This window comes from Gavialis gangeticus, unplaced genomic scaffold (genome assembly GCF_001723915.1).
Source record: "Gavialis gangeticus isolate Ggan-Ray unplaced genomic scaffold, GavGan_comp1, whole genome shotgun sequence".
NCBI classification, from domain to species: domain Eukaryota; kingdom Metazoa; phylum Chordata; order Crocodylia; family Gavialidae; genus Gavialis; species Gavialis gangeticus.
The window spans coordinates 208,836,783-208,858,913 of record NW_017728992.1 but is presented as its reverse complement, the minus strand read 5'-3'; the positions used below and the strand labels follow the sequence as shown (position 1 = coordinate 208,858,913).

At 57.3% G+C, this 22,131-nt stretch overlaps 1 protein-coding gene across 2 annotated transcripts in view; it reads right to left on the bottom strand.

Moving 5' to 3' along the window:
• Positions 1–22,131, bottom strand: part of LOC109305247 (1-phosphatidylinositol 4,5-bisphosphate phosphodiesterase gamma-1-like) — a 76,719-nt gene that overhangs the window by 25,059 nt on the left and 29,529 nt on the right. For both annotated transcript variants that reach the window (XM_019528258.1, XM_019528256.1), the window contains exons 2-23: positions 18,729–18,878; positions 18,150–18,243; positions 17,789–17,836; positions 14,642–14,726; positions 14,098–14,178; positions 13,552–13,586; positions 13,003–13,075; positions 11,997–12,098; positions 11,186–11,304; positions 10,619–10,704; positions 9,840–9,960; positions 9,299–9,467; positions 8,111–8,230; positions 7,691–7,798; positions 7,070–7,257; positions 5,797–5,997; positions 4,577–4,696; positions 4,009–4,192; positions 3,033–3,110; positions 1,866–1,969; positions 793–889; positions 62–128 (exon numbers count right to left, since the gene is read on the bottom strand). In XM_019528258.1, the coding sequence (XP_019383803.1) occupies positions 62–128; positions 793–889; positions 1,866–1,969; positions 3,033–3,110; positions 4,009–4,192; positions 4,577–4,696; positions 5,797–5,997; positions 7,070–7,257; positions 7,691–7,798; positions 8,111–8,230; positions 9,299–9,467; positions 9,840–9,960; positions 10,619–10,704; positions 11,186–11,304; positions 11,997–12,098; positions 13,003–13,075; positions 13,552–13,586; positions 14,098–14,178; positions 14,642–14,726; positions 17,789–17,836; positions 18,150–18,243; positions 18,729–18,878 (2,430 nt within the window). The remainder of the gene's footprint in view (positions 1–61; positions 129–792; positions 890–1,865; positions 1,970–3,032; positions 3,111–4,008; positions 4,193–4,576; positions 4,697–5,796; positions 5,998–7,069; positions 7,258–7,690; positions 7,799–8,110; positions 8,231–9,298; positions 9,468–9,839; positions 9,961–10,618; positions 10,705–11,185; positions 11,305–11,996; positions 12,099–13,002; positions 13,076–13,551; positions 13,587–14,097; positions 14,179–14,641; positions 14,727–17,788; positions 17,837–18,149; positions 18,244–18,728; positions 18,879–22,131) is intronic.

The window sequence follows — 22,131 nt, the reverse complement described above, 5'->3', positions numbered from 1 at the left end:
TTCCTCCCAAAGATGCACGTGCAATCTACCTGCTCCTCCAGCCACGGACGCCGACACTCACCTACGTGGCAGGACGGGACGTCAATGAAGCCTTTCAGGAAATTCCCCAAGGGGCTGTTTTCTGCTGACTGGAAGAGAGGGACAGAGGAAAGGTCACCTGGAGACGTCTGCTTTCTGCCTTTGCTGTATCTGCAGTAGCTCCGAGCGCAGGGCAGTGAGGACAGGTGGCCACAGTCGCCAGAACTGAGGCTATTTGAACCCTCCCTTCCCAATGCCCCTTTAGAAACCCTTGGTGCAGCCACACCTTGGATCCTGCACCCAGCCCTGGTCCCTGCACCTCCAAAAGGAGATAGGAGAAGTGGAGAAGGTGCAGAGAAGGGCAGCAAGGATGATGAGTGGCACGGAGGGTCTTCCCTAGGAGGAGAGACTAATGAGACCCGTTTAGAAAAGAGATGCTCGAAGGGCAACATGAGCAGGGTTTCCAAAATACTAAATCGCAAAGAGAAAGCAATAGGGATTTATTATTGCCTTCTCCCACCAGAGAAGAACAAGGGGTCACAGCACGAAACTAGTAAGTTTAAAACTAACACCAGGGAGGTCTTTTCCCCCAACAGCATGGCATGAAAGTGGGGCCTTGTTGCCCCAGAAGGGGTGGGGTTACCTATACAGCTGAGTTATCTCCCCTCCACATAGGCACACAGTTAACCCCTCGTGTTCAGGACAGCTTGAGGGGGTCTCTCCCACTGCAGCCTGGGGGCTGGGAGTGGAGCCGGCACGGGGGTTTGCACTCACAGCCTCATCCTGCTCCGGCGCTTGCGTGTTCAGCATCTCCTCCACGTAGTTGGCCGGGAACCAGAGCTGCTTCTTGCCCCCGTAGTCTCCTCGCCACCTGCAAAGGGTCACAGGAACAAGGCAAGCAGAGTGACTCGGGGGTGTAAGGGGCGTTCACACTGCACGCATTGTCGAGGGAATGGTTGGAACAGGGGGACAGAAAAGGAGCATTAAACCACATCTCAGCAGTGCTGGCAGGCCAGACAAGGACAGCAGCCACCCCCTGCGCAGCTGTGGGCTGGGGCTATAGCTACAGGTCGCTGCTACACAAGACCAGGACGTGGGACCTCCTCCCCAGGGCAGGCAGACACGGGCATGGTGTCGTAGAAAATGAGGGTGGGAAGGGACATCAGGTCCAAGCAGGACCAGCCCCAACTACATCATCCCAGCCAAGGATTTGTCTACCTGGGTCTTAAAAACCTCCAAGGATGGAGAGTCCCCCACCTCTCTGGGTAGCCTGTTCCAGTGCTTTACTACCCTTCCCGTGAGAAAAGTTTTCCTAATATCCAACCTCAACTTTCCTTGTTGTAACTTGAGCCCATTGCTCCTTGTCCTGTCATCTGCCCCCCTGAGACCAGCCCAGCTCCATCCTCTTTGCAGCCCCCCTGCAGGGAGGTGAAGGCTGCTATTTGATCCCCCTCGGTCTTCCCTTCTGCAGACTCAATCAGCCCAGGTCCCTCAGCCTCCCCTCACCAGTCCTGTCCCCCAGCCCCACAACCATTTCCATTGCCCTCCCCTAGACTCTCTCCAATGTGTCCACATCCTTTCTGCATGTCCAACGAGGTGTGCTACTGCAAGCCTTCACCTCTCCACTTGCCTCTGAGCCATCCCCTCAATCAGGCCAGGGGCTAAGACACTGCATGGCTCCCCTAGCCACCAAGATTGCAATGCTCTGACATGCCCCGATGGGATGAGGGATGCCTCTTTCACTCGTTCCTCAGGACAGGGTCAGGAGAGGAGCCAGCCCCTGGCACTGGGCTTTCCCAGGTCACTCTAGGCCTCAGCTGAAAGCAGCCTGAGGAGCAGGCACTCACCAGCCTCCGTCCTGCTTGTCCACATTGTGGATGATGGCCTGTTTGCAGAAGGAGAGCTCGTCTTCCCGCTGCGCCTTGTAGTCGTACAGGGCCTTCACCGTGCACTAGGCAAGAGCAGAGACACAGGCTGGCATCACTAGCGCTCCTGGGGTGGGAGTTGCAAGGCGAAGCTTGCAAAGGACTGCAAGCCAGGTCCCTGTCCCGTGGCATCCAGCCCCATGTAAACAGTGCTTGTAGAAGAGAGGAATAGATGGGATAGTCCTGGAGAGCCCTGGCCACGAGTATCTCTATACACGCTGTAGTCAGCACTGTCACTCTAATCATTCACGCTAATCAAGCTAAGCCTCATCACTTCTTTGTACCCCCACCATCAGCTGCCTTCTGTCTTACACGCAGATGTTTGAGGCAGGGGCCAGCTCTCCGTCCTGTGCTTGTACAGCCCCTAGCGCAATGCGGTCTGATTGGGGAGCTCCAAGAAACTGCTCTCTAGCCCGTGGCCATAACAACTCACATGCCTCCTGACTGGCAGCGGGGCACTCCTTGGTAGCACGGGCTATCCCGGGGGGTCCCCTCATAGTCTCGCTGGGTGACCATTTATGTGAGCAATTAAACCCCCCTTTCCCTTTCAAGGCTGCCAGTGGTCTGACAAAGTGAGCTTCAGCTCACAAAAGCTTGTGCGGTATATACATACCCCCCACATATATTTATCATGTACACACACTTTGGTTAGTTAGTCTATACGGTACAAATCTGCCCTGCCTTCTTCTCAACTTCAGACAAACACGGCTAACTACGTCTGTTAATGGTCGCCCTTACCACCCTGGAGGTAATAGCTCCAAACTTCTGTAATTTCCCAGAAAAGAGCTCCCTTTTGGCCCAGCCTTCCCCTGGTTGGGCTCAGCTGAAGGGCTGGTCTGTCCGAGGACAGAAGTCAGAAGTATAAAAGTGTCCTGGAAAATGTTTGACAGCCTGCACTGCGCCCCGCCTGCATCCATTTGCTCCATCCCTTTCTGAACCCACTCGTGGCCTCCGCCGCATCCAGCGGCAAGGAGTTCCACAAGTGAATGACGTGCTGCGTGAAAACGTATTTCCTTGTGCTTGCTTCACACTTGCAGCCCGCTGCCCCCTTGTCTTTGTATTACCAGACTCCGGCCGGCACTCTCTTACCCTGGCCATTGGCATCTTGTTGGCCTCCACGTAGAAGTGGGGGGTCCGCACCTCATACAGGGCTCCATAGTCCAGCTCCTGCAAGGCCGGGCAGCAGAGTTAAGCGGGCAGGCGGTCCCCTGCTTCCCCCTTTCCCTATTCTGGGGCTGGGGGAAGAGACCTGAGAGCATCTCCACTGGGGAAGAGGAGACTGGGGTGGGATGGAGGTGCCCAAATGGAGCCATGTGGCATGCAAGGCAGGGAAAGCCGTGTCCTGCCATGGGGGAGCAGCGGCAGCTGGGGTGTATACCCCTGGCCTAGTGGTGAGGGGCTCAGCCACGTCCTTCCCCCCTCGCACTGCTCCTCTATTGCAGACATCGAAGGGCATACGGCCCAAAGACCCAGGTGAAGGTGGCACGTGACAGCACGGCACACCTGTGCTCTCTCCGGGTTGTGCTTGTGGGTGCACGCCCGGTGCTGCTCTGTGTCCAGGTTGGTGCACACAGCCCCATTCAGACCCACATTTGCAGCCCAGCCCCTCTTGCCCCTGGTCTGCTGCATCTCTGGGGCACGCCTCAGCAGTGGGGCTGCGCTCAAGCAGTCTGTGGGCTAGAGGCCAGGTTGCCTCCTTCCTGTCGCTCCTGTGGGGACCCACGTCCAGGGGCTGATATGGGGGAAGCATGCTGGTGCATTCAAACCACCCTTTGATCCCTGCTCCACCCAAAATTTAAAACCCGAGCTTGGCAGCGACAGCAGCATTTCTAGTCGTGCTGAGGGAGTCAACTGAATCATGCAGCCCTAGCCCCCCCAGCCTAGTAACACAGCTTCTTGTGCAGTTATAACCGGAGAAAAGTAGGCGTTGGTTTATATATGATGCACCTCACCCTGTGCACCCCCCTTTTTACAATCCTAGATCCACCCATGCCTGTAGCCACGGCAGAGCCCAGCCTTGTCCTGCCTGCAATGCCCCTCTCATGCCCCCTGTCCCCATACTCACGGCGGTGCCCATCTTCTCCAGCGTCTCCTCGTTGATGGGGTAGCGCAGCTTCATCTTGCGGTACAGCGGGTGCTTCTCGTAGTAGCTCACCAGGTCCACCAGGCTCTCGAACTCGGCCGAGCTGCCCAGCATGAAGAGGCGGCCTTCCTGCTGGATGCGGCAGTGCTTGATCTTGCCTTCTGCCCTGTTGGCAACACAACCCAGAGGGTTTAAGCCTGGGACGGGACGCACAGGGGGTGGGGGTGAGCTCGGCGGTGGAGTATGTCCTCTTGGAGGTCTTGCAAACTGGCAAGAGGGTTGCTCTGCTTGCTGCAGAAATGATGCACAGCAGCAGCAATGCAGAGCGCTGCAGGGCGAAGAAGCTTAGAGACGCACCCCGGGGTGGTTACAAGGGTACCTGCCCCATGGGAAATGCTGCCAGGACGTAGAGGGGTGAGCATCCTGGAAGGACAAGTTCCCAGCAGCCCTGGGACACAGAAGGAAAAGCCGGGTGCTTCTCTGCCCTGTGCCCAGCAATGAGCCAGTTTGCTGGGTCTGTGGGTGCCCGGGGTCCTGGGGGGGCACTCACCGGAAGGAGATGGCGTAGGAGCTGGGCTCGCTGCGCTTGCGCACCAGGAAGGCTCCATCTCGGGGCACCCGCATCAGCATGTGCTCGGCTTGCAGGCGGGTCAGGCTGGCGTGGTACCACCTGGGCCGGGGAAGAGCAGAGGGCAGGACCCGCACATTAACCTCTGCACGGGTGCCAGCCATGAGTCCTGTTGAGCGCTGACAAAGGGGCTGAGGCTGGGAGCGGGGCAAAACGGCTCTGATACTCCACTCCCTAGAGACACGCTAGGTGCACAAAGCCTTGGCTAAGGGTGCATGTGTGTCGAAGATGTATGTGTGTGCACACATGTGCGTATGTGCAGCACTTCCTTCTCCTCGAGGGAGTCAGGCCTGCTTTATTGCATGTGCTGCTGTGTTTGTGCAGGTGTGTGTGCAAGTATGTGTGAGCAGGCAGACTCTCTCCAATGCCCGAAGAAGGGTGTTTGTGCCTGAAACTTTGCAAAGAACATTTTTTCCAACTATTTAGTTGGTCTAATAAAAATATATCACATTTACCCAAAGAACCTTGTCTGCAAATATGTGTGTGTGCATGTGTGCACGCACACGTGTGTATGTGCATACATGTGAGTGTATGTGTCTGCATGTGCATGCAGTGTGATCTGTCCCTTATTCAGTACCCACCTTGACATCCACTATTTATTGATTTACAGCGGCCAGAGGAAACATCTCCAACCATTCTCTGCAATAGCCATTCATCACCCAGGAAGGTACCCCAGCCCTTGTTGCCCCTGACTGTGCTAGCTGCCTCCACCACCCTCGTGGCAATGAATCTCACCGGTTAACTACACGCTGGATAAACGAGTCCTTTCTCTTGTTCGTTTTACACCTGTCGCCTACATTTGCCAGTGTTCTGGGACTTTGTGAACAACAGTTCCCTGATTGCTCGGTCCAAACCCTTTTATAAACCATTTTTTTCATAAACCCATTTTATAAACCTCTATTCTATCCCCCCTCCATCTTCATTCCTGGCCTGGCAGCTGCTCCAGGCCCCTGATCATTTTGGTTACCCTTTTGGGGCCGTTTCTAATGTCTCTAGGATAGGTCTAGGAGGGAGACAAGGAGGAATGGGAGCAGCAGGGGGAAGAGGCAGGACAGGAAGATGCTGCACAAGGACCACGAGGGCCGGGGAGATGGAGACAGGAGAGCACGGATGAGCAGGGCCGCAGTGGGGGAAACTCTCACTCTTTGCTCTCGTGGGCGTTGGGCTGGGGCACAGGGTCCGTGAGCCGCATCTCGAACTCGTTGCAGCGCAGCGGCACCTCGCGGTAGTGGCAGATGAGGCTGTACAGGCTGTCGAACACCAGGTTGTCCGTCAGGTAGAACTTGGTGGTGCCGGCCTCCTGCCGGGAGTGAATGCGGCAATGCTGGACCCGGTTGGACCTCCTGCAGCGGGGCGAGACGTCCATAGCCAGAGGTGCCCAGGGGACGGTGGCAGGGGACATTCAGACGTGTAAACTAGTTTTAAGCACCCTTTAGGCGTCTTAAAGTTACGCCACTCAAGGGTAGGTTTATCTCTGATCCATGTTCCACTCCCCAGAGATAAGCCACCCAAGTTGCAGGCCTCCAGCATCCCAGGATGCAGTGCCCCTCCTGCTCCATGTGGACAACTCAAGCGATAGCTCCTAGCCTGGGCCCTGCTCACCAGCCCTCGAACGGCAAGTCACAGCTGTGCAGACCGAGTGTACATCTGCTCCGAACTCGCGCTAACGCTAAAGCCGATCAGCACTGGAGAAGCTGAAAGCACCACGTGTAACAAGACCCTTGGTTTGCAATGCAAACTGGCTCCCCGCCGCCCCGTGGCCGCCCTGCAATCACACCTACAGCAGGGGAGACCTGGCTGTGTGTCCACTCCTAATGCGGGAGCAAGCTCTGGGGTGAATTATCCCACAGGAATCACCGTGCGTGCCCGCAGCCCTAGCCCGTGGGATTGTGTTGCTCTCTGCGGCAGGTCCCAGCGATGGCAGCAGCCAGTGACTTACAGCTAATAGTAGGGTTTTTTAACCCCAGCCATGGGATCTGGTGCTTTTGGTACGGGAGGCCCCAGCTGGCTCCCAGCTGATGACTGTCTAGATCTGTGGCTCTTTACGTCGGCTCAGAGCCGTGATCCAAGCCCAGCTCCTCCTGGCTAAGGTTTTCTCCCCTCTGACAGGGGTCGTTATCGGTTGCTGTTGATAGTTTATCACGCAGCAGTGCCCGGCAGCTGGGAGGCTGGAGCAGGACCCCTCTGTGCTAGGCGCTGCACACACACACACAACGCGGTGACGGTCCTGATCCCGATCCTGGAGCAGTTAGGCACTGCTCTCGCTTGGGACTGTGCTAGGATGGAGGGAGACTAGGGGCTTTAGGGCACCCTGGGTAGGAGCTGGAGGAGAGAAAGTCCTCAATTCCCTGAGCCCCCGTGCCCCCCTATAGGGATGGGAGCCGGGGTCACGGTGATTGGGCATGAGGGGCCTACCAGAAGGAGAGGGTGTAGTCCCCCACGAAGGTCTCGCTCTCCCGCACCAGGAAGGTGCCGTCCTTGCCGCCCGTCTCGGTGCAGTACTCGTGCAGCAGCTTCTCGGCGATCTGGCGCCCGTCGCGCCCCCCGCCCAGCTTCCCGTGAAACCACTTCTCCGTAAAGTGCAGCTCGTTGTTGTTGAACTCCTGGAGAGGGGGGAGACGGACAGGGTTGGGGTGATGGGACAGACCGGAGCGAGACCAGGAGGAGACGCACAGAGAGAGGCAACGTGTTGAGTGCCACGGTCCAAAGTGCCCTGGGGAGGGGGCAACAACGACGCTTCAACAGAGCCCCGAAAAGCAACCCAAGCGCTGAGGCTCCCAAACCCACAGTTGGTGAATTGCCCCAGTTGCAATACGACAGCACGTGGACGCGAACGCCGTGTCTCGTGAGAAGCGCCACGGGCCGCTGCATGGCCGGCAGTGGCCAGGGCTTCGGTTCTGCGTCCAAAAAGGCAGGGCTGCTCCCCAAGACAGCTCCAGCCACTGCCTCGGTCTATCCCTGCTTAGCCGGAGAGCCACGCAGCCACGCGCCCTCGGGGCCCCGATCCTGCGCACGCCTTCCTCCCCCCGCGCCCACCTCCTTTGGCTCCACCTCCTCCTCGTCCTCGTTGAACTGGTAGCGCGACGTCTCCTCCGAGTAGTAGATCTTGTTGCTTGTCAGGACAAAGTAATGTGGGCTCCAGGTCTGCCGAGGAGAAAGCGGCGTCAGACCCGGACCCCGAGGAGGCTGCAGGGAGCAAGCCAGGGCTGCAGGCGTGTGGCACCAGTGCTGGGTAACAACCTAGTACTGCTACCGGGAAGTGGAGGCAGCTCCCACAGCAATGAGTAAGCTCAAGCCCTGCTGGAGACCCACGGGGGGTGGAAACCCCCAATCCCTTGGGGGGTTGCTCCACGTCCTTCCCTACAAGACCTGGTCGGGGCTCCTTGGGGGATGAAGGCGCCCTTCTTCACCCTCACCCTCTGCTGGGAGAAGAAGTGCGGCGAGAGAGGCACGTACGTGGTCGATGGGGTCCTCGAGGTAGAGGATGCCGTTCTTGATGGAGTTGCTGATGTCGTTCTCCGAGTAACTGGCCGTGGAGACCTCTTCATAGAGGTTTCCCTCCACCAGTTTCTTGTGCTGGGGAGCAGGAGTGAAAACGAGCAGAGGCAAATTACTGCGAGGGCCCGAGCCCAGGGCTTGCACCGGCCCCTGCCCTGGGTACGAGCCCCTGGGAGGACGCGCTGCAGAAACCATTTAGGGGAACCACACTGCTTGGTGTCGCCTCTTGTTAACAACTGGCTCCAGGCGCAGGGCTGCTGCTCTTTGAGTTTACGGCACCGCAGGCAAACAAGTGCACCTGGCAGTGAAAAGCACCCCCGGGAGAGCCACAGGATCGACCCCCCTGCACTTTCCCTGCAGTCTTCGAGTTTGGGGCTGTGACCCAGCGTCCCCGCGCTCTCCTTGAAACAGGGATGCATTTGGTAGCCGTGTTGGGCTGAGACAAAGAAGAAATGCAAAACTCTCGAACTCTTGGTTCAGAGATGATACCTTTTATTAGACCAACTAAGCAGCTGCAAAACAAAGCTTCAGCTTCAGCTTCCTCTTCAGCTTCCTCTGTGCAAAAATGAAGTTTGTTTTCTACTTATGGGGACTTTTTACCATCTGTAATTTCCCTGACCCTGAGGAAGGGCATGTGTGTCTGAAAGCTTGCAGAAAAAGATTTTTTTTTTGGTGGCTATTTCTTAGTTGGTCTAATAAAAGGTACCTTCTTGAAACAAGACTTTTATCTCCAGCTGGCCTGCAATCAGCATTACCGCTTTGCCTGTCTGCAGCAAGGGGAAGCAGCAGTGGTGCAAACGCCCGCCTGTCCCGGGGTCTGGGGATCATCTGGGACAGTGTCCTGGGTTTTCTCCCTAATTGCTGGCTGCTTTAGCTAGGAGAGCCTGGGACCATGGTTTAAATTGCATGGGGCTGGCAGGTTCCCAAGCCCCTTAGAGGTGTAGCAGGCAGGCGGAAGAGCTGGAGCAGGGGAAGTTCATCCCATCATGCTATGAAATTTCCAGGCTGGAGCTCTGGTACCACCTGCTTGCCTGGGATCATAACATCACATCCTTTGTGTAGCGGGGGGCCCAAAACCGGACACAGCCCCCTGTGCAGTCTGAGATGCAGGGCGAAGGGAAGAGATCCGGGCTCTTAGTGCCGCACCTTGATGAGGATTTTCTTCTTGAGCTGGGTGGGCGATGGCAGCTCGTCCGCATTGATGTCCACCGGCTTGGTGAGCAGCATGTCCCCAAAGACCTTCTTGAAGTGGGAGGCCATGTTCCTCTGCTGCACGATGCTGCAGTGGTCCTCGATGGAGAGGATGATGGGGAACCTGGAGGAGGACAGGGCTGACCTCTCAGGGGGGCGGCCGAGAGAGGAGCAGACCTATGGTCTGAAGCCCTAGCGCAGTCAGGGGCAAAACTCCCATGGGCTTGAACGAGGGCAGGGCTGGGGGCCAAGGGCATCCCACGAACTCGGAGCCCATCTCCATCTTTTCTGTCATCGCCCTTCAGGGATTTGCAGACTGTTATCAACCCCACCCCACCCTCTCCTCCAGAATCAATAACCCTACTTTTAGCCTTTCCTCGTATGTCTTGTCTCCCCGGTCCCTAAGCATTTTTGGTGCTTTCTGCTGGACTCTTTCCAGACTTCGTGAAGAGTGACACAGACCCCCAGGTGAGTAACCCTAAGGGATGGCCCTTACTCCGAGGTCACAAAGGCGTGCTCCTTGATGGTGTGCAGGACATCCAGGAACTTGATCTTGGAGGTGAGCGTGTGGCCGTGGTAGATGATTGGCAGGTCGTCCGGACCGTCCCAACAGTCCACTGTGGGCAGAGACAATTCAAGGGTTAACACGGTCATGCATGTGATCATTCTCCCGTTGCATGTTCGTACGGGGCCGTGACACGGCTACCACAGGGGATGGCTATGACCGCCCCTAGAGCCCGGGATGCAGCATCTGCATTGGCCAGAAGGGGGTGCTGTGGTATTCCTGTGTCATGCCAGACAATGGGCACTTGCTGGGAGCTGACACCCCCTTGGTTAACCCTTAGGTGCCCATGGTGCCCGGAGCATGCTTCCCCCACACCGGGTCCCAATGGGATGTGCAGGCCAAGCATCCCGAGGGCCACATCTGTGGGGGGCACGGCCAGTGGTTATGCAGTGCAGAGGCACTGCGCCAACGTGCAGGGCTGGAAAGTGGAGAAGCAGCACGACCCCCCTCACTGAACGGGGTTAGGGTACTCAGGCTGGTAGAAATGCCTGGGGAGCCTTACAGCTCGGGGACCTGGCTTCACATGTCACATGGATGCTGGTGGCAATGGGGCTTCAGGGCTAGCTCAGAGGAAGCAGCGCTTCCTACTGCATCTCCAGGTCCACTCCCAGGAGTACCGTAGAGGCCTCCCAGCTAAACAGCAGCCGGGACTCAGCCTGACCCAGCTCATCGCCCCAGCCCAGCCCCCAGGCCAGCATCAAGCCACTCACGCTCGATGCAGCGACAGCCCATCCGGAGGCAGCGGGCGTAGGCTTCCAGCGAGGACTCGCTGGAGAACTGGTCCCCGGTCAGGTACCTGCAAAGAGAATAAGGTGGGGGACTGAAGGGCCAAGCTGTGTCTAGAGGTGCCCAAGCACCTGGACGAGGAGAGGAAGCTGGATCCCACGTGCCCCCTGGTCTCTCTTGGCTATTCTGACCTCCTTGGAGTCCCTGGGCTACATGCCACCTGGGGAAGGCTGCCCTAGCCCTGCTGAACTCACTGGAAGCAGGTGGATGAATAGCAGCAAGCATCTGATCTATATTTAAGTCTCGTTTTCCAAAGTCCCTAGACTCTAGATGGAAGAGGCAGAGATGCTCCCCTAGAAAGCCCAGGGAAGATGAATGAGAGCCCCTGCCCCCCTACTCAATATGACATCCAAGCCAGAGGCCTTCAGGAGCTCATAGGCTAGAGGAAAGGGTCCCCAGTGCTGGCAGAGGGGTGGAGGGGGTGAGGGCTGCTTTAGCTTCCCCCCACCCAGCCGGGGCTCCTTCGGACGGGGATGATGCCTGGCTCTTACGTGTTGTGGGAGGAGGAGATCCAGTACTGGGACAGGGGGTAGTTCATCTCCTCCGGGACCACCCGCTCATACTTGGAGTCCATGACCATGTTCTCCTTGGAGAACAGGTATGTCAGGAACTGGGGAGGGAAGGAAAGCTGATTAGAGTCACGGACGCAGGGGTGGGCTCCTGGATGCAGGGATTCAGCCCAAGGCAAGATTGGGAGACGGGGCGCTGGGCCCAAGCGCTAACAGAAATAGGAGGAAGATGGTGGAGGAGAGTGGAGGATGATCCAGGGGAGATGGTCCAGTGACTTCAGTGTAACAGCTGGGGACGGGCCAGAGGCAGGGAGTCTGGGAGGGGGTCTTCTCCAGATGTGCATGGGGGGCGGGGGGGGCGCAGACCCATCCTTCGTTACAACCATTCCCATGTGCGACAGCGCAAGGTCACATGCTCTGGCGGGATCTTAGGATCAATAAATAGCAAAGCAGTGGCTGTGTCCCTTCAACGAGGACAATCCAATCTCATGCTTCAGAGCACAAAGAGATCCCCCTGCAAGGGTCAGGAAGGAAAGTCGTCTCCCAGATGTGCAGCACCATGCACCAGCCTAACGTGAGGGTCAGGCTGCAATACCAGACTATACGGCCTGATCTGGCCTGGCACAAGCTGCTCCCTGGTCCAAAGAGGTGTGCTGCCTGGGACTTTACACTTACACACACATGCAAGACACACCCTCTCCCTACCCCAGCCGGCATCATTCCCAAGTAGGAGTTTGAGGTCTGGCCAAGGCACTACAATTTCTACCACGGGGCTGGGTAAAGGCCCACCTACCTCATCCAGCTGGAAGAAGGGCTCTGAAATGTCACTGCAGGGGTCCCGGAGGTAGCCACACATGTACTCCCGCACCTTGCCGACGTCGTTGGCCCAGGGCTCCTGGAGAGGGGATTGCAGAGGGTAGTGTTACCAGAGGAGCTGCACCAGAGGCTTGAATATCAGTCAAGGCTCAGACCTGAAGGCCCAAGAGCCACACGTCATCTTGCCGGTGGCTTCAGCACCCCAGGGACATAAGGCAGGACCCTACCTAGGACTGCCACGCATGGCTGCACCGCCAGCCTGATCTGCAGGGAAAAGACCAGGGCTCAGCCCCAGCGAGGTCTTACCCAGTGGTTGAGGGACGCGGGTACTTATTCAACAAGTGGGCAACCTGGGTTTGACCCCCTAGCTCCCATTTTCTGGAAGAGCGCCCTAACCCCTGGGTTCAGCTCAGGGCCCCTTCTCTGGAGCTGAGCCATGGAGCGGCGGTGAGGCCGAAGGAGAAAAAGCAAGGGGCTGCGTGTGCCACTTGCATTCGATAGCAACTGGATATGCTGCATAAAGTGTACTGGGAGCCCAGGGCTCCCTCCTTCCCAGGGAACTGCCTTTTCCCCTGGTTATTCCTGCTTGTTTGCTGTCCCTGCTAACGTGGGGCAGCTTCTTTCTAGTCTGGATCGGTTTGGCTTCGGCTTCCTGCAGAGCCGGGGTGGCGGCAGGGAATGTGTCCCTCTCCCATTGACCTTTCCCGGAGAGCGCTGGGCTCATTTTCTCTGCTGAGATTGGGATGAGGTGGTTCATGTGCCACCGGGTGAGGGAGAGAGCCACCAAACTCATGTCACCCGTGGACCTGAACATCGGCTGGATGGCAATGACCGACCGTAGGCTGCGCGTGTCTCGAGGCAGCGGCGAGGCTTGCTCTGATTTCTGGCCAGCGGCCGTGAGGACAGTGCCAGTGCCCCGGGCAGGGGAGAAGGGCTTGCTGCCCCCGGTGCAGGGGTTGCCGGGTGCCTGTTTCGGCACGTACCTTCTGGTCGTACAGCAGGAACTTCTGGAAGTCGTACAGCATAATCTGGCACAGCTCCGGCCGGTCGACGTTGCTGGGGGTGCAGAGAGCCCGTCAGGCAAGCTGGGTGCGCCCAACGCTTCGTCCCACCCATCCCTGCAGCTCAGTGACAGCGGGCCAGCGTCAAGCCCCGGTTGCTACTCAGGTGTTATATTAACACGCCTGAGAGCTCAATCTTGGGATGGGGCAGGTGGGGGCAACTCATTGAATCCCAGACACTTGCTCCGCTCCCAGGCTGGACCTCACTGCCAGTGCCTGTGCAAACAGGGCAGGGACAGGGACAGGGACAGAGTCCTCATGTCCAGCTTAGTGTGTCCAGCTGAGCCCTGTGGTGCTGGGTGCTGCTGTGGGGGGCCGACAGGGCTGGGCTTGTAAGGAGATGTCTCTTCTGGGTGTCTCTCACACATGCAAGGATGAGGCTGGTTGTAAGGCCAGTGCCCTGGGCGGGCAGGGGGTCTCATTGACCCGGGGAGGGAGAGGAAGGGGGCAGTGAAAAGCCTGTGTACTCACCGTAGGGGAAAGGAGAGCTCCAGCTGCTCGATGACCTGAAACGGGTGAAACAGGCTGGTTAAACAGCTGGGAATAGGAGAGCACAGGCACTTCATCAGAGACATTGGGCACGCATCAGGCAAAAGGGCTCAGCAGGATGCCCGTGCCCCCCAAAGCAGCTGTCTTCCCTCCCTGGATCCTCTAATGAACCCAACGAGCTTGTCCCATCTCCCTGTTAGGGCACTCGCTGGCTGAGAGAGGCTGTTTCTCCATATGCCGTACCCACTGGCATGCGATGAAATGACCGCTCATGGAAACGGGCAACAGCATGCCCTCCCGAGGCCCCTCCAAGCAGAGCCACCCACTGATATTTGCAGGCTGGGGACACTTTTCCTATGTGAAGCTCCCACTGCGACCATTTGTGACTCGGTAAAACTGGCCAGGTCCAGACCCCACAGGGGGTCTGGGACAAAATTCCCGGTTTCACATCTGGCTGCCTTCACATCTGCATACAGCGGCAGGGTCTCCTGAGGGCGGGCAGGGTCTCTGCAGGTCCGGGCCTCTTACCGATTTCTGAGCATCGAACATCAGGTTCTTGTAGAATTGGGTGAAGTGAGAAAAGGACATCTCGTTCCTGGCTTCCACTTCCTGGTGGGAGAAAAGGCAGACTGAGCTGGTGACGACAGGCCATAAGATCCTGTTCCCAGATTAGTGTGAGCAGGGAGCACGAGAGAGGGGCAGGAAATACAACAAAGCTGCTTCTGTAGAGACCCTTTGACAACCTTTCTCAGGAAGCTCATTGCGTTTCTATCCAGCTGTACCCCAAGCACAGAGCAAGGCGGAGGAGCAGGCAGGGAAGGGGAGAATAAACTCAACCCCTTTTGCTGGGTTTGTCAAACCCCAGTTGTGGGAAAGCCCTCTTCAAACCTGTAGGGTGGTTCAAATCCTCAGGAAGCTTTGATCCAGTGGGAGTTTAGGGCCTTCTCTGAGGACCCCGATGGTATTTCGAGACGGCTCTACTCCTCCTCCATCCCACCCAAGAAGGGAGAAGGGGGCAGGAGGGTGTGAAGGGGGATGGGTTGGAGGACAAAAACCGAGGGAGGGCTGTTACCACGAGTTTGTCCCGCAGGAACCGCATGTTGGGCACCCGGTAGTTGACCTGCGGCAGCATGGCCTTGAGATCCTTCACGGTGATACTGCAAGGCACACAAAGCAGGAGTCAGGCTGCAGAGAGGCATGTGGATAGTCTGGGCTCAGGGCCAGGGACCTAGGGCACAGCCTTGGGAGCTCGCTGTCTCGGGGGGGCCTGCCGGGCAGTCTTTGATCTAGAGAGGTTTTCCTTTGAGGTTTAACACGTGCCTGGGATGAGCAAAGACACCCCAAACAGCTGATGGCACGGTAGAGATTTGTAGGCCCGCAAATAAACATCCCCAGCACATTTGCGTGGGGGGCATGCGTCCGTCTGCCTACAAGTCTTTGGTTTGAACCCTGAATCCCCAGCCCAGGCTGCCCACCCACCTCCCCGGCTGGGCATTCAGGTTAGCAGAGGTGTGTGTTGCATCTACAAACACTTTATTGTGCTTATGCTTTTCACTGGGTTTTCTTGAATGCCCCTGGGAGCCACTTGTGGGTGGAAGACGTGCAATATCTGATGTTTGCACCCTATTTTTGTTTTTGAACGGTGGAAAAGCAGTGAGTAGACCAGGCCACAGGTCAATTTGGCTGCAGAAATGGCTCCCCTGGGCACTAAACTCACCATCAACAATGTTAAGACAAATATCAAGATATCTGAGAACTTGCCAGGCTCCAGCTGGGACCGGGCAAACCAGCAATTTCATGGCTTGGTGGTCAAGCTGGAAGATCAGAAAGCAATTCATTTCACGTTGTCTCAAAACGGGGGCAGGGGGAGGGGGTGTCGGACTTTTTGGCAGGCCAAGAAAGCTGTTTTGTCCACCTTTTGCACCTTTTTTCATAAAAGCAAATGGGGTTTGGAAGCTAAGGTCTGACCACACAGATGGATTTGGTCGTCGGTCACAAAATGGAGGAGATGGTTGTCTTCTGCTTGGACACGGGAGATCGGGGCTTAGATCGTCTCTTTGGCCAGCTCAGAGCAAGGACTTGATCCTGGGCTCCTCACACGCGAGGCAGCCCCCAAACCGCAAGGCTATCAGCTTTCTGGGGTGGGTTTTGGTCAGTCTTGCTGGTTGGGGCTGTTCCATGTGGCACGATGGGCTTCAGTAGGCATCAGGGCAGACACTGGCACTCAAGGGCTATCCCCGCTTGACCACCAAGCCATGAAATCACTGGTCTGCCTGGTCCCAGCTGGAGCCTGGCAAGTTCTCGGATATCTTGATATTTGTCTTAACGTTGTTGATGGTGAGTTTAGTACCCAGGGGAGCCATTTCCGCAGCCAAATTGACCCGTGGCCTGGTCTACTCACTGCCTTTCCACCGTTCGAGGACCAAAATAGGGTGGAAATGTCAGCTATTTCACATCTTCCACCCACAAGTGGCTAGCTCAAAGGATCTAGCCCAAAGGATCACAACGATCCATGTCAGGAAGGTTGAAACCAGCCATTTGGGGGCTTCTGACCTTTCCCTTCATCTTTTTTCGCTTTGGAAACTTGTCGCGAAATCCATCCCCGGGTCACACGCGGGCCAGGCAGGCCCCGAGCTCCATTTATCATGGAATAAACGATCCAAAAAAATACCCATCACGGGAATCCGAAAAAATACCCATCAGGGAAAAAACTAGAAAAAATGCCCATCTTGGCCAAACCTAAGCACTCAGCCCAGCCATCCATTGTCAGCCTGTTGCCAACTTCCGACAGGAGATGGCGGCATCCTCCCCTCCCCAACAGCCACTCAGTGCAATTCCTGGGATTTCAAAGGCCTGGGTGAGATCCTCCAAAACGAGACCTCGTCTGCCCCAGAAGGCCTGGTCGGCACCATGGTGCTGGTCACAGACCTCCTCCTCGCCAAGAGGCAGCTGGGATGGGCTCAGAGCTGACCTGCCGTATGCTACCACTTGCATCGGGGTAGCTGTGTTGCTCTGAAAGGCAGTTTTCTTCTCTCTCCTGCCCAGCCCCGATGTGAGTTGCGTGTATACTCAGCTGGAGATCCCAAGATCCAGGTCAACTCATGCCACGGTAAAGGAGCCGCAGGAAGGAGGGAGCCCCCCCACTTCCCTGAGTGCTCAGAGCTGCCCCAGCCCGCCTGTATTGGCCGGTGACTTGCAGACCGGGGATGCTCGCATATTAAGGGCCTGATCCTGGGACGTGCTGGGCATCTGCTGAGCCCTGCAGGCTCCCCATGACTTATGAGGAACGCCTTGCCAGCTAGTCTTTGCTGCACGATGCAACGCGCCCGATAAAATCACCTCCATGGGAGTCTGATAGAGCTGGGAGCAGGCAGGATGCCCTGGGGACCCCTGCAGCAATTCTCTGGGGGCTTTTCCCCCTTGCCGCGAGCCTGAGACGGCCTTGCACAGCCAGCAAGACCACGACGGCTGGAGGATATCGCCCTGTTTTGCAAAGAGCCGATGGTTCCTCCCATTCTCGTCCCGTTTTCTGCATCATTTCCTGCCCCCTTCCTGGACAGACCCCCCCTGCTTCCTGCCTGATGTCCTGTTTACGGCACGCAGTGGGGCCAAAAGGTCTCCCTCCACCCCCTGCTGCTGCTCCTCATTAGCGCCTCGGGCAGAGCAGGGCCCCGATGGTGCAGGGGCCCCGCTCTGCAGGAGCAACATGATAATTATTTCATGATAAAGCAACACGGAAAACCTTGCTCTCTTTTCCCCTCCTGCCCCAGCTGACCCATGGCTCCTTTATTGTCCAGCAGCCCTGTCCCACTTCCCTGGCTTCTGTTCATTCCTGTTTGGCTCCCAAGGAGCTATTAGATCTGGCTCCCAGATGGCCCCAGGGGAGAACCAGGCTTTGTCCTGCTGCCTTCACACATGCAAAGCTCCTGGTGATGCTAACGGGGGCTCTAAAAGAGAGCTCGAGCGGTGGCACTGGGGCATCGGCTGCTGATGGCAAGGGCATGAAGACCCAGAGAAATGAGCCTTTCTGAGCCAGCTTGCATAAGGGATTGGGATGCGAGGGGTCAGCTGCTGTGCCTAAAGGGCGACCACTCCTCTTCCCAGATCCCTTGCTCATCTGGGTGAGATGAGGGTCTCTTCTCCTTGGCCTCGTCTGACCAACTCTTTGCTCCAGGGAGTAGAGGGGGGAAAGTTTCCTATGAGCAGGGACGTCACTCACCTGCCTTCTCTCGTCCTGTCCATCCCATCAAAGAGTTTCCGCAGCCACCTAACAAGGGAACAGAGAAGAAGAGGGTCAGCTTGGAGCCAGGGGTCCCCTCAAGTGCTGGGGGACCAGGCTGGGCCTTCTCCGCAGGAGACGGAGCCTCATGGAGAACTGGTAGCACCTCTGGGCCCCTCCGGATCGTTGGTGCTCTTTAGGATTAGTAAATGCATGGCCCCAAATCGGACCTGATGCAAACAGACCCTTCCCCACCTTTCACTTCCCTGTGCCCCCAGAGACACCCTGTAGCCAGCCCCGCTCAGGAATGACTGTGGGAGCTCGAAGCCGAGGTCCGGGGGATCCCAAGTCCTGCCCCTACCTCTCAATCTGCAGCGGCGTCTGGGCTTTCTGGGTGTCTGTCACCAGCCAGTTCAGGCCCGCTATCCAGAGGCTGACGTCTTCCTCGCAGAAGGCTGCGGGCGGAGAAGGGACAAGTCAGGCCAAGGTGGCAGGAGATGACTTGAGGTGGGGCTGGGCTGCAAAGGCAGCTTCTTCTCCTGAGCTCAGGGGTATTGGGGCTGCAGGGTTTAGGAGATGCTCTGCTTCATACTGACTAGACACATCCGCTTCTCTCTTTCAGTACTCACCGAGCTAATTTCAGCCTAAAATCTGCATTGCTACACCGATGAAAAGCGGGAGGGACGTGCAAGGAGAAAGATTGGCTTGGAACTGCTGGGGGAAGTGTCCTGTCTCCCCCCTGCCCTGTGACCCTCTCTCCCAGCCTGTGTGGCCATGTCCCACTGTCTTCCACGGCTGCTGCCCATCCTCTCCCTGAGACCAGGGGTGAGATGGTTGGGAAAGCTCTTGGGGCTCCCAGGTGCCCGAGACCTCAACATTTGCAACCCCCCAGGGAAAAGTGAAGATGTCTCTCATCACCCGCCCTTCATCCAGCACTGACCGGCCACACTGAGAGTCCGCAGCCTGAAATCGGGTCCATACAGGATGATGAAGCACATGGCGGCGTCCAGTTTCCGAGCATCTTCTGGATATCGTTCAAAATCCCGGGAGTTCTTCCCTGGGCGGATCTCTTTGATCTCTCGAATGTCAACTGGGGAGCAATGAGACGACCTTGTCACACTTTCCCAGAGGGACCTCTTTCTAAAGTCTTTTGTGCCAGGAGTCGGGGCAGCTTAATGAGTAATAAAGATGTAGTCCTGCAGCGCCTTGCAACTAACTGGATCGTGAAGTGCTCTGTGCATCTCACGCATAAAAGTCATGCTGCTCGTCACTGAAATGCAGCTACTTCTGGGATGGAGCACAGCAGGACACAGTTTCAGAGAGGGGGTGAGCAAGTAAAACCTCATGAGGAAGGGAGGAAGGAGGACACTTATTCTACTGGTGTGAAAAGTGCCAGGGACCTCATGCAAGTAAAACCAGGTGGGACCTGAAGGTTATCTGGGTAGCACAGGGCTACGGGGCTCTGGATCCCACATCTCAGGGGGGAAAGCACCCTCTGCATAGGCTTTTCTGGTGAGTGCCCCCTACAAGTCCATGCACAATCCAATTCTGCACCTTGGCTTATGCGTTGCACGCCTGTCTGCACGAGAGCCCGCGAGCCAAGTGCACCAGGCAGCACTCAATGGCAACCCTCGAAGAACCAGCTCAGAGGGGGACATTGTCCTGGTTGCAAGGAGGCTGGGACTCGGAGACTAGACTAGAGACCAACCAGAAAATGCCTGCGTATGGAGTCTCCCGCTCCTCCCATAGCAGAAAGCCTTGTTCGTCCCCGAGCCCTGGCTTCCCCAGCAGAGTTATTCGGGAGAGACAGGGCTACAGCCTGGACTTTGCTTGGGCAGAAAGCCAGCCCTGAGGCCCATTATGTGCCCCCCTAAGCTCTACCTCATTAGGACTGATGAAGGATTCAAGTGGTGCTTCAGCCTCGTGCTGCCCTTTCTGCACAGCCTGGGATTTCTCAAGGCAAAAGCAACATGCCGGTGGTCTCCCCAGGCACATCTCTAGCAGGGAATCCCCCCCTGAGAGTACCCACTATATGCCCAAGTCATGCACTTACAATGAACGGTGCTGGGCACAGATGAGAATTAATGCACGGGCTCACCAGGGCCAGGGAAAGGGTGTCGCAGGCATTAAGAGGCAAAAGCGTTTTCATCGGGCATGTGGCTGTGTCTGGGGGACGTGATGCAGAAGGGCCCTGCAAGACCTAGCCGGGGGTTAGGACCAAGGGTCAGAGAAGGTGCCCAGGGCACAGGCCTGAGGTGGGGGGCAGGATGGTGGTGTTCTCCACTGTGATGGAGAGAGGCAGCAATATCTGTCTCAGCTGGAGCTGACCACGGGACATGTCAGTAAAAGGCAGATGGAGAATTCAGCTTGGGCCGAAGGAGACACGTCTGCAGCAGAGAGGTCGGTCTGTGCATCCTCTCCACGGAGAGAGCAGCGGGGTATCTGCTGGCAGATGAGGTTACCCAGAAGTAAGGAAGGAGAAGAGAAGGGGAGTAGGAGGAGAAATAAGTGCAGGCAGATGGGGAAGCGGTGCCTGGAAGAGGACAGGGGTCGGGCGTGAGTCCAAGACGCTGGAAGGCAGCTGATATTGGGGTTAAGAGGGAGCATGACCACGGCGATGGGGAGGTTAGCATCACGAATGGGTATGGAAACAAAAAGGCTCTGCTCTCTCGTGCACCCATTCTCCCCGTGCCTGCCAGCACAGCAGTGGGGCAGAAAGGACCGGGAGTGGGACAGCACGTGCGGTGAACGGGGTCTGTGATGCCTCTGCTTGTTCCTTGTGCCATCAGCGGAGGGCAATGGAAATGGTTGTGGGGCCGGGGGACAGGACTGGTGAGGAGAGGCTGAGGGAACTGGGCTGATTGAGGCTGCAGAAGGGAAGACCGAGGGGGATTGAGTAGCAGCCTTCACCTCCCTGCCGGGGGGCTGCAAAGAGGACGGAGCTGGGCTGCTCTCAGTGGGGGCAGATGACAGGACAAGGAGCAATGGGCTCAAGCTGCAGCAAGGGAAGTTGAGGTTGGATATTAGGGAAAACTTTCTCACTGGGAGGGTAGTAAAACACTGGAACAGGCTCCCCAGAGAGATTGTGGTCTCTCCATCCTTGGAGGTTTTTAATACTACACAAAGCCTTGGCTGGGATGATGTAGTTGGGGCTGGTCCTGCTTGGAGCAGGGGCCTGGACTAGATGTGACCTCCTGAGGTCCTGTCAACCCTTATTGTCTCTGAGTCTGCGATCACAGACCCTGTGCAGAGAGGGGGCAGAAGGCTTGCACTGAGACTAGATCTGTTTGGTGTGAATGAGGGGCAGGCCCCAGGGCAGGGGACGGGGAGGCAGGTACAGGGTGCAGTGAGATGGACTCAGGAGAGCACTGGAGGGGGCCAGGCCCAAGGCAGGGGGTCCCTGGGCATTTCTGTGTTCCCCCCATTGCTGACCAGCAACCTATGAATCCCATGCCAGGCTGGAGTGCACCCCAGGGAAAGGATGGAGGGATGCCATCTGTGAGCACTGACCAGCAAACAGCTTGGAGATGTCGGGCCTCCTTCCTTGACCGCCCAGTTACCGCAAACACCAGCACGCCGTCAGGGAGCTTGCATCGCCCGTGTGCGGCTGCCAGCATCCCTGGAGTTGGCAGGGCCTGGCAGGATGCTAAAGCACCCACGTGCCCTCATCCTGCAACCGAGCCCATTTCTCTCCCCTCAAGCAGCCTTGTGCACGGTCCTGGCCCCCTCCGCTGCCTGGACTCTGCTCTCCCACTGGTCTCTGCCAGCTGGTACATCCCTGCTGCCCTTGCCTTCAAGCCAGGGCAGCCTTCAGCAAGACCAGGCAGGTCACACATGCCAGTGGTGCCAGCCAGGCAGGGTCAGCGTCCGGCCAGGCTTATTTCTAGCTGGCCCCAGATGGCTCCTACCAGGTCTGAGGCCCGTCAGGCGCTGCTTGTTGAGCTGAGACGGGAGAAGGGCAAGGTGGACGGACGCACTGGAAATGCAGTGGCTGCCGTTAATCCGCAGGACCCAGGGACTCCTTCGCTCCCTGCTGAAATGCAGCCAGCTCTGGGGTACAGCTCTGCCAAACCTGTGCAGAGATGCTGCACAACAGTCTGGGGTAGGAAAGGGAGGAGGATCCTCAGTGCCACACCAAGGGCATCGCAACTTCTGCTTGCTCAGTGTTATCCCTGGGCTTGACGTGCCCAGGATGCCCAGGTCAGCACTGCCCAATGCATGCAGCGTCCCAGGAGATCTCCATCAAGGGCCGTATCTCCTCCAAGGGAAACTGAGGCCAGGACACCTCCTACTGATCCTGCACCATGCTGGGACACTGGGGTCACTCCAGACCCCCCCCCCCC